This window comes from Xiphias gladius, chromosome 19, assembly GCF_016859285.1.
Source record: "Xiphias gladius isolate SHS-SW01 ecotype Sanya breed wild chromosome 19, ASM1685928v1, whole genome shotgun sequence".
NCBI lineage: Eukaryota > Metazoa > Chordata > Actinopteri > Istiophoriformes > Xiphiidae > Xiphias > Xiphias gladius.
The window spans coordinates 21,657,637-21,668,526 of record NC_053418.1 but is presented as its reverse complement, the minus strand read 5'-3'; the positions used below and the strand labels follow the sequence as shown (position 1 = coordinate 21,668,526).

The 10,890-nt window shown below is 41.4% G+C and overlaps 1 protein-coding gene across 2 annotated transcripts in view; it reads right to left on the bottom strand.

Moving 5' to 3' along the window:
• Positions 1-1,621: 1,621 nt before the first annotated feature.
• The window catches only part of lmx1bb (LIM homeobox transcription factor 1, beta b), a 57,403-nt gene continuing 48,134 nt past the window's right edge, over positions 1,622-10,890 (bottom strand). For both annotated transcript variants that reach the window (XM_040154344.1, XM_040154343.1), the window contains 6 exons: positions 8,564-8,796; positions 6,351-6,526; positions 5,750-5,827; positions 5,320-5,386; positions 3,879-4,040; positions 1,622-2,754 (listed from right to left, as the gene is read on the bottom strand). In XM_040154344.1, the coding sequence (XP_040010278.1) occupies positions 2,597-2,754; positions 3,879-4,040; positions 5,320-5,386; positions 5,750-5,827; positions 6,351-6,526; positions 8,564-8,796 (874 nt within the window). In that variant the 3' untranslated portion in view covers positions 1,622-2,596. The remainder of the gene's footprint in view (positions 2,755-3,878; positions 4,041-5,319; positions 5,387-5,749; positions 5,828-6,350; positions 6,527-8,563; positions 8,797-10,890) is intronic.

Genomic DNA, 10,890 nt, shown 5'->3' with positions numbered 1-10,890 from the left:
CTGGATGACTGCAATCCATTACTCTAACAGTTACAGGAATGTATATATTTGCACAGAAATAAGTACAATGATATTTTAGCAAGAATTATCATGCAGGAGAAATTATGTTTTGGGAAGGTTTAGTCTCACATTTCCACTTCAGTGTCAGAGGCGGAGGCCTTCTGTCCTCCTCTACACCTAAACACCTCTCTGTAAGCTCACCTGGCCTGCCCTGAAAAGGGAGAGGTTCAAAACAAATGTACTGTCTATCCCGTGCAAACACAATGTGTGTGTTGCAACCCCATCCATGTTTACTGTAAATGGCAGCCTTTGTTGCATCTGTTTACTCAGTCTTTCACATCTTTCAGACTTTGTTCCACAAATATACTACAAACCTGACGCAAACCTGTTCATTGTCCTTATACATCTTGCTTATAGACACACAGTATTTCCTGTTTCCTGTTCAACTTCACATAGTTTTCTCATATCTCTTATGAAGAACCTTCAGGCAACGAGGAAAAGAACCAAGAAGGTCACACTACTTTGTGTGTCAGTTGGGAGTATGATTCATTTTTCAGTCATTTGCAAAACAAATCTCATCCAATCAGGTTCCAGACTGAGATGATGTCACTGTGAGGTGCTTCTAGGGATATTCACGTACTGGTATGACAAGTGAAGATAAATGGCAGTGTAACCTTGCCAACAAGTCCAACACCTGGTTGTCAGATTGAAGACCTGATAGCGGATACATATATATGTTTAAATACCACAATGCGCATACATGGTCACAGATTTTACAATGAGCTCCTTCAGCTCAGGAATAGCAGCCAGGTCTTTTAAAGCCTGACATGAGTATGACATTAGGAATACATTGAGTCATAGTAACATGGAATCATGAACAATTATCTGCATGGTCACGTTACTACACAGACCGTGGGTGGAAGCTTGCCTGGCCACACTGGGTAGCTGTCAGGGAGATGAAGGAGCACCCAGATGGTACTTCCAAAAAGCCGCCCGACAAGCCCTGAGGTTATAGGTGGGGCTCGCTCTCTAGTCGTGCAGCTGTACAGGTATGTCACCTGAACTTTACTCCAACCTCACCCTCTCTGTTCATGTTCCTGCCTCAGTGTCCTCATTCTCTTACAGATAAGTCATACGTTGGAAAGGTGTATATAAGTCAAAAAACAACCGAGATTGGTGAATAAACCGGATGGGCTCACAGTTTAGTTGTCTATTTATAAGACAGAGAGTCAACAGCCACGCTAATGGCTCTGGGAAACTGTGCTTCGGCACAGCTAAATACCAACATCAGCATGCTAACCAGCTCACAACGACAATGCTAACATGCTGACGTTTAATAGGTATGTTGTCCATCTTAGTTTAGCGTGGCAGCATGCTAACACTTGCTAATTACAGGAGCACTAAACACAAAGTACAGCCATAGGAATGTATTGAGTTCTGCTGTAGTTTGTCGCTAGAGGAGAAATCAGGGACCAAAGACTAAAGTCATGGGATTTCTGATGTCATGGGTTGAGAATACTTGTATAAGGCCGGAGACTGAAGCAGGTGATATTTGAAATGTTCCGAATGTGAATGATCACTGAATGGCATTTATTTAATGTTATCAGGAGAAAGACATTGTTTATTCATCAAACCAGTCAACTTTGGTCAATTAGCAACTTTAACATTTTGAGAATGCACATATGACAATGACAACAAAAGGTTTATGGTCTGTACGAAATAAATAGCAACATTGCTCATTTACAGCTTGGCTGAAGAAAAAAAACAAAAGGGTTAATCTTCATATTAAAAAGGCATACAGATGAGTTGTGACACTCATGAGCTCACTAATTGCGCAACAAAAAAATGCTCTCCTTTTTAAATAAAGCTTTTCAGTTTTAATATGTACCTTCAAGAGCCTGTTATAGTTAAATAAATAGAATGCTTTCCATTTTTAACATGCACATCCAATTTGCCTGGGGAAAGTATTTACACTTCACTGATCCTACTTGTCCACCAAATTCTCCACTTTTTTTCTTCTCTAAGCAATTCTTTCTCACCACAAACTCTCATACATACACAAATTTACAGTCACTCTTGCAGACATGCTGCACCTATTTACTATTAACACAATATCTAAACCTATTGAAAGTGATCAAAATGCTAACGGTGAACATGGAAATCCATGTAGTGTAAAGAAGAAACAGTCCAAACACCACATCTTAACCAGGGAGGGGAGGGCTTACAAAAAGTTTTAGTTTACAATTGATCATGCACTGTATAAATTCACTGTTATTTGGTTTTAGGGTGTGTAATCAGTGGCTTCAATATCTACTTGTTTTCTTTAAGTGAACAAAGAAAAGAGTAATATCCTCTGTGACAGAAAAGCAATCCGACCAAATAATCTCTAACAATATTTAAGTCTTTTTTCCCCAGGAATCTTCACTGTCCTACAACAAGTGGTTTTACTATCTTTGAGTAAGCTTCCGCACATAACCAGGAGCTACTGCAAGGTGGTGTTTCTTCTGTCGTGTCCGTAGTGTAGATACTCCTGGCCATCGCGCTTCAGGTTGAGATGGGCAGTTTATTCTGTGCTGATGTTTTTCACTCCTCTGTTTCACGACGCAAAATAAGAGTTCTGCATGGAGTAGAGGCGGTCGATGGGGTTCCCCACGCGGGCCTGCATGGAGTTGACTTCCGACGATGCCATGAAGCAGTCACTGAGGCTGGTTAAGGACGTGTCGCTGTCTATGTCATGGAAAGCAGAATCATTACCTGCGGAGAGACGTTACAAAGATTGACATCAGGATCCGGGAGGCAGAGGCGTCATTCAAAAAACCCAGGACCCACCTCTGACTATGAAATCAATGCAGTATTCTTGTATGTGAGATTTATAGCAGCATTGGGAAATCATAATTACTAATAGTCACTTTGAGAAATTGCTGTTGTGTGTCATCAGAATTGTGAGAACTGTTTTGTGAGATATCATCAAAGCTCACTTTTTGCTGCCCTCGCTGGGACAATTGCAGTCTATGAGGGAGCATGTAAACAAGGGGCATCCTCCTAAAAGATCTGGTTAATAGCAACTGCTTACGCCTTTCATAAAACCTCAACATGTTATTTCTCTAGAGGGAATAGTTAACTTTATTACACTCTGGATCTTAATGATAGTGTTGCACAAAATGGGGACAGTGTTTTGAGACATATCTTTTAATGCCTTGCCAATATTGTTCTTTTCCCCAAACCAAAGGAGAGTGATGAGACTGGGGATTTGGGTTCTTACTACCGAGAAGAACTAAATGGAGGCAAATTATAAGGAAGTTATGAACTTCAGGAAATGGTCCCTTTGGGGCTTGTTGAGGACATCACTCTGAAATGTGTTATTCCAGTTACATCCTGTGGACTAACACTTGATTGACTGTTTTTTTTTTCTCCCCTCCGTGTTTGCATTTTAATTCTTCCCTGTATCACACAGAAATCTGAGACTTGTTGTTTTCCCATTCTGATTCATTAGCTCACACAACCCTCCATCATTGTTGGGATCGCACTTTATCTCAAGCTGTCCACATTGACCACGTTTTTACCAACATTGGAAAACATCATCAGTAACGGGGCATGTCTCAGAACCGGAGGTGGAGCGTTAAAACCATATTAAAGACATTTGAAAATGAACTTCAAAACCCGCTAGCTTATGAGAAAGCTTGTGTTATCTCATGTGGGAGGAGAAGCTGCTCGTACGTCTCTGTGAGCGGCTTAAATCAGGAGGGCTGTGACCTAAACACATGTCCCACGCTGGGGAGCTATGAGGTTGATCAAGGGACAGGCACGTGTGCGTTTTGAGAGCAGGAGTGGGCGTTTTGGGGAATGGCTGGAGGGGGTGGGGGTAGGTGGATGCTCACCATATGGGTTCATGTGGTCCCCGGGCATCTGGGGGGGGGTGAGCCCCTGTTGGAACGGGTCTGTGCTGTAACCGTTCTGATCCATGGCGACCAGCTGCTGCTGCGGCGGAGCCAGTGGTGTGAAGGAGTTCATCATCCCCTCCATCCGATTGGACATCACCTCTACAAAGCAATGAGAACAAACAGGGAAAACCATTACAGAAAATGTAATTTAAAAAAAAAAAAAAAACTTGGGATGAGTCTGCAGACTGTAACTGCCGCCTCGCACGATGGGTACACACAGAAAGGTGGGGCTGAAAAGGGGAAAACCATCGATGACGGAAGCGTTGATAATGGAGACATGTTTCTTTCTTGTAGACTCCCTTTGAGACCTGGGAATTTCACAAGCTCACCTGAATCCGAGTTTCCAGTTTTGCAGAATAAAAAAACCCTACAATAATGATAACAAGAGAGGGAGTCTGGTACTTGTGAAATAGCCACAATAACCTGGATTGCTTTCCTGGTAGTAAACCTAAAGTAGTCTTTCCACGGGCTTCTCCCACAATTCCCTTCCCGAACACTGCTCTTGGCTAACTGACTGGAGAGAGGGACACAAAGGTCTTCTGGCTTCATCACTGGAGCCCGTCCCTCAGCACTTTCCTTTGCAGTGCCTTTGTGAAATGACGTCTGCCGTTCATTTAAGAATTTCCAACTTTCTTTTGATGTGAAATGTTCTTGTTTATACAGTGACCTATTTGTAATCTGTTATTCAGTGTAATTATTGGATAAACTCGTATTTTTTTGATTCAGTGTTTACCATGGCATTGCAGGCATGTTTAGAAGTCACCAGAAAGAAGTAGTCATGTACAGCTTCTAACTAGCTTGGTGTCTACATTTAAAATAATACATTGCTATGATACAAAGAAAACTTAAAGACCCCTAGCAGACATGTTTTATGACATGTAAAAATTCTCTGTTTTAACAATTTTTCTGTTTTTTTTTTTTTGTGCAAAAACATTCAATTAGCTTGTTAAAAACTTCTTAAAATTACATCTACTCCCTCTCCCTCATTGAAAAAATCCAGAATCAATGAACATGTTTCACATTGGACAGTGATTGGCTGGCTAGTTGTGATGTCACAAAATCATGCCCGCTCATACGCGTCTTAAACTGAGATTTTAGGCGAGCAGAGAGAAACTTCACCCCCTTCAGCAGATGAATGTGAAAACAGCCTTCTAGTGTCAGAACTCTGCACATCATGTTGCACAGTGAAAGTTAAACGTCCAGGTGAAAGAAAAATAAGCAAAACATGTTTTTGAGTGGAAGGGGACTTTAAAATTCAGAGAATGTAAATGAGAAAAGAAATTGCAATGCAGTAAACATGCCGCTAAAAATTTCCCTGAAAAAGAGCTTTGAGACAATGAGCCTCCATTGTGTCTGGAGGGTATGTACAGTATCGTACCTTGGCCAAGTCTCTGAGAATTCTGTTGTTCTTGTTGTTGCTGCTGTCTTCTTGCCAACTTCTTCATCTGAAACGAAGGAGTCAAAGTTGTGAGGAACTCCCAAAACTAACATGCACTCTTTAATTTAAAAAGGATGCTCCTCGCCGTTCACCCTCGAATGAACTGCATAAAATCTGTATCTGAGTGCACTTCATTGTCAAGTATCAAAGGTTTTCACAAGATAATAATCAGATGAGGGGAGAGCGTAGACATTTAATGCAAGAGTGAGCTAGAGTTGCAACTCCTTGCTTTTTTTTGCATTTGTGAAAGGAATGCAGTGATAAACTTAACACACATAGTTGTGGTGATTTATTAGCTGGACTTTAAGATGGAATAAGGCTGCTGTATTCAGAGACAAAATATATTTTATCCTGCGTTAGCTGCTCTCACCTTAGCTCTCTGGTTCTGAAACCACACCTGGACCACCCGAACACTGAGTCCTGTCTCTGCGGCCAGCGTCTCCCTCACCTGAACATATCCAGACAAAAGATTTCCAGCGTCACACAGAGAAAACAAAAGACTTCACAACACCATGAACTCCTTTGCCTCCTTAACGTATCTGCCACATTTCCTAACAGGCACATTGCCTCTTTGATTTCAGTGAACGTTGAATGAATGCAGTGGTCTTTTTGGACCTCTTGGTTATTGCCTCTTCAAAGCTTTGGACCGGGTGCAGCGCCTGTTTTAGGGCCCGGGATATGGAGGCAGTCCTCCTATCTCAGTATGACATTTGATGCAGGCGGACTGCGTTACACCAGCCTGCCTCAGTTAACACAGAACAGAATGCTGCTTGCCACTTCAAAGCTCAGCTCTGAGGTCGGGGAGATTTTTTTAATTTGAGAATTTTATTTGTGAAACTACTGTAGGGCTTGTGGTCGGCAATCTATATCTCCATGTGTTCATTACTCCAAATGCAGACCAGAGAATATTTCAAAAAAAGTGCTACATTCTCCTTACTTTGTCGTAGCAGATTCTTTAAGATTTTTCTTACCTTTCTGCAGGGTTTTGAGGACACCTCAAAGGAAGCCTTGAAGGCCCGTCTCTGCTGAGTGGTCAGGATGGTTCGTGGTCTTTTGGGCCTCCTGGGATCCTTCCCATCATCCCCCTTCCCCTGGCCTCCTATGCCTTTCTCCGGCTTGATGTCCAACTCCTCATCATCACTTTTCTCTGCAGAAAGAGACATTTTTCTGTATTGTCAACACAAGCTTGAACTGACTACACCCTTTTACTCAGTGACAATCTGCTGATAAATATATTTTCGCTCTTCCCTATTCCAGGAGATTCACACACCACAAGTGCAAATCAAAGGAGACACATGTGTTTTTGATACTTTGTTATTAATTTATTACAAAAGGAAAGGGCCACATGTATGATTAGACTTATAGAAGTCTATGGCTCTTGCTTGGAGAGCACAGATGAAATATGCACATTTGTCATTGAACTGGACACTGTGTCACTTGTTATTTATTGCACTCAGCTTTGTCTGATTTACACTAAATCAATCTCTGATAAGAATACTACATTAGGTACAACATGAAAAAGCCAACATGAGTACATATGAGAAATGCAGCTCCCACGACACAGCAAGAAAATGCAATTTTTGCTCTGTTTTAGACCTTAAAAAATTGACAAAATATATAAGGATTGCTAGATTTTTACTAGCTGCAGCAAGATATTACAGTTTTGGGTAGTAATATTGTTGGAGTGTTTATGATTCTAGCCTACAACGTGCCATTAAAACAAAATAACAACTTGGTTTTATTAGCTTTTTAATATATGTTTGTGGGTTTATTTTTTAGATTAAAATCCGCTAGCTGTTTGAAGGCATCACAAACAACAAGTACGTGTTCAATACTCTCCCAGAGCTATTCATTACTTAGGGAGTAATACTCAATTCTTTGGAATGATCATGAAAATTTTTGTAATGAAAAATGCATGAAAACAATGTAAAACCTGTTAGAAGGCAACAGCCATATACTAACCTAACGCAAATTAATGAGTTATAATTACTTTTACTAACATTTTTAGAAAAGTTGAAACTGTAAGACCTTGGCTGAAAAAATGTGAGATGACATATAGTATGAAATACGCCACTTAATTCAACTAAGTGGCTAATATTCTGCAGGGACCCATGCATTTCAATATTACTTACCACAAAGGCCACAAAGCTATGTAAACATAACATGGAAAAAAATCAATTAATTAAAAGAAACATCAATTATCATTCCATGTGAGGATGAAAACAAGTGTTTGCACACCAGAAGCAGCAGTGCTGTTAACGAACCCTAATGATTTTGGGGTCTAGTGGCTGCAAGGGGAGGCACACACACACATGATGGCTCAGTGTCTCCTGTCATCTGGTTCTGATATGTATCTACATTTCTCCCCTGAAAACCTAAATTTCTTCTGCCACATGCTGAGGTTAACCTCTGTTCATGTCAACATTTTCTCCATCTTGAAATTTGGAGACATGCACAAAAGACATGCCTGCGCGATACACTGGGACACAACCGAATGAGGAAGACGCTGAGCAAATATTCCCACAAGTTGACAAAAGTTGACACAGGCACAGATGTATTTGACAAATTCTCCGCTTTTGTGCATGTCTAAATGTGAGCCAGATGGTTGTGAACAGTGAGGCTTGGCGAGATGCCTCATTGTGTGTGGAGGCTATAGGCGAGGAACACTAGAGCTGATAAGAGTGGAGGCGCAGGCTTTCTGTAGAAAGGCCCCAAATCCCTCTGTCACTCACCATGATACAGTGATTTAATTCTTTCCAGAACCAGATCCTGCCCACGCACGAAGAGCCATTAATACGGGGTGGCTTGGCTTCGTCCTGTTTCCACTTCCTACTGTATCATAAACCTATGCTCCCCGCTTGAATTAGAATGCTACAAAATCAGCCATTCAAAAACTGCAGATGGAGCTGTGTTGGAACATTTTATTGCCTGGGCTGCATGCAAGATCTCTGAAAAATCTCAGATGTCTGGCAACTAGTTTCAGGACAAATTAATACTGACTGTTTCTTTTAATATTGATGATATAGCGCTACAACCAGTAAGATTCACTTTCATCATGGAGGATGTCTATGTTGGCTACTGCTGTGATGGAACAGAGCACACAGAATACAACACCCTGGTGCCATACCATGATAGCACCACGGTGTTGTTCGCACTCTTGTGTGAGAGGGTGCAGAGGGCTCACCTGAGTCTGAGTCATCCGGGCTGACCGAGCTGAGTAAGTCCTTCTCCCTCTCATAGTCGATCTTGCACAGCAGCTGACCCTCCTTCAGGACAAACTCGTCACCCTTCCTCAGCTGACGGTCGCACACGCAGCAGCAGAAGCAGTTTAGGTGGTAGACGCACTCCAGAGCGCGCATCACAAACTCTGTGGGCGCGATTTTCTCCATGCAACCGCTGCACTTGGTCGCAAACAACCTGCGGGACGAGAAAAAGGGATGATTATAGGTGTGTTGATGACAGGGAAAAGTTTGTTGTTTAAAGCAACACTGTGTAATTTCTGAAAGAAGGAACAGAGCATTCATTCTTTTATATCTGAAAAGTTCCATTTATAAGAAATGAAGTGCTCTGTTGCACAGTTCAACATACTCAGGGGTTTGGTGATACAGCCTTACTTGGTCTGGTATGACCAGTGGCTAATGCTGGCAACCTTCAGATAGATAATACTGTGCAGCTAACATTATTGGGGTAATTCACTGACTTCAAGACTCTTGTCTACTTTTGCTGTTATTACGATATGTTTTAGCTTTTTTCGTTACCAGTACAACTGCCACTTGTGGCCGCAGTGGCGGCTGTTCAGCAAAAGTTACAGATTATAGTTTTAAAGTGGAACTATACAACTTGGGCAACAATGCATTCTCTTTCAAATGAAAAGTACTAGTAGTAATGCAAAGTAAGTCAGTACACTCAGGAGTTTTGCAGATACAACCTCTCTTGGTCTGGTATGACCGGTATCTTATGCTGGCTAATGTTAACTCATCCTAGCAAACTCAAGGTTGATATTGCTGTGTAACTCACATTACTGAGTGTGTTTACTGACCTGATAACTCCTCTCCTCTTGTGCTACTGTTAAACTATGTTTAAGCATTTACTATTTATCTTGTCATTGTCACTAGTGGCCCCAATGGTTGCTGTTCAGTGAAAGCTACACAGTCTCACTTTCAGTGCTTTTCTTTGGTGAGGTGTGTGGCTTTATTTTGTCACATAGCCTTACTTTAGCTGACAATCAAGGGGTTTGGAATAAGAGTCAAGTTGGCTGGCTGATTCTCTGGGCAGCCAAGGAGGTGGACTCCTTTGGCAGCAGCTCATCTGTTAAAATTTCTAGGGTGGGCCCCGTCCTGCATCATTCCAAGTGAGCTCAGTCATGGGCACCGAAACCCTCTCAGAAATCTAAAAAAAGAGGCTGGATCATGTTCTAGTGCATTGACCACCAAACCCTGCTGATCCCTATCAAGCATTGGCTGGCAATTTACACGTTTCTTTCATATCCACAATACTCTATATGCATCAGATACCATATCAGAGACCATGATTCATTGCTGACTACTGGGCTGCCCTCTAGTCTGTTCATATCTCATCTTACTGTCTAATATCATGCCTCTATGGTGCAACACCGCCTCTATCACCATTTCCTAGACAACACCTCCATCTTCTTTTATATCCTTTCAGGAAGATGTTTGCATTGTTTTATTGGTGACTGAGAGGCATTTAATTCGTCCTCTGTTGTTCAGAAGAAGCCACATTAAATGGAGCAAGAAGGCAGGGAGTGTGGTTGATCTTGTCCAGCCGTAAAGCTGGATTTATTAGTGGCCTCTTTGTTTGCCCTGGTCTGGAAGCCAGCTGGCAACCGCCTATCTATTTGTGGTGAACATCTATTTCATTGTGCAAGGCAGGGAGGCAGTGAGAGGAGCAATTGACATCATCTGCTGGTTTGGGACAGGGATGAGCGATAGTGATGAATATAATGTGTAAATATGAGAGGAGGGAAGCCAAAGGATGGTTTTGTTATGGTAATGTTGTTATAGGTGCTGATTGAGTAGCGATACGACGTGTGTGTGCACGTGTGTGTTCACACATGTAAGAGCAGTTGTAATACAAATGAAAATAAGATAGTGTGGTTTTTGTTGTCTATGCAGATTTCGAAAATAATTACAGTGCTATTGCTCATCAGAGCAGAATCAGCAAGGCTAAATTTTATGTTATCATAATTACATCACAAACACTTGATCGGTTATTTTACTAATTTCATTCATTACAATCAAAATCACAACCTGTATCAGGATCTGAACATGGCAGCTAAAGCATCTTATTTTCTTTTTAGCCATCTTGAAGCAGCAAAACAACAGAGATATCAGAACTAGCACTCTCAGGGTTCATAAAATCATTTAATCTTTCATTTATTATAATAAGTTAGGAAGATTATTATTCAACTATGGAAAAACCTCAAGGATAATCCCTTATAAAAGATATTCTGGTATGTTTCTCAAACAAGCACGGTTCTCGTTTAAGTGA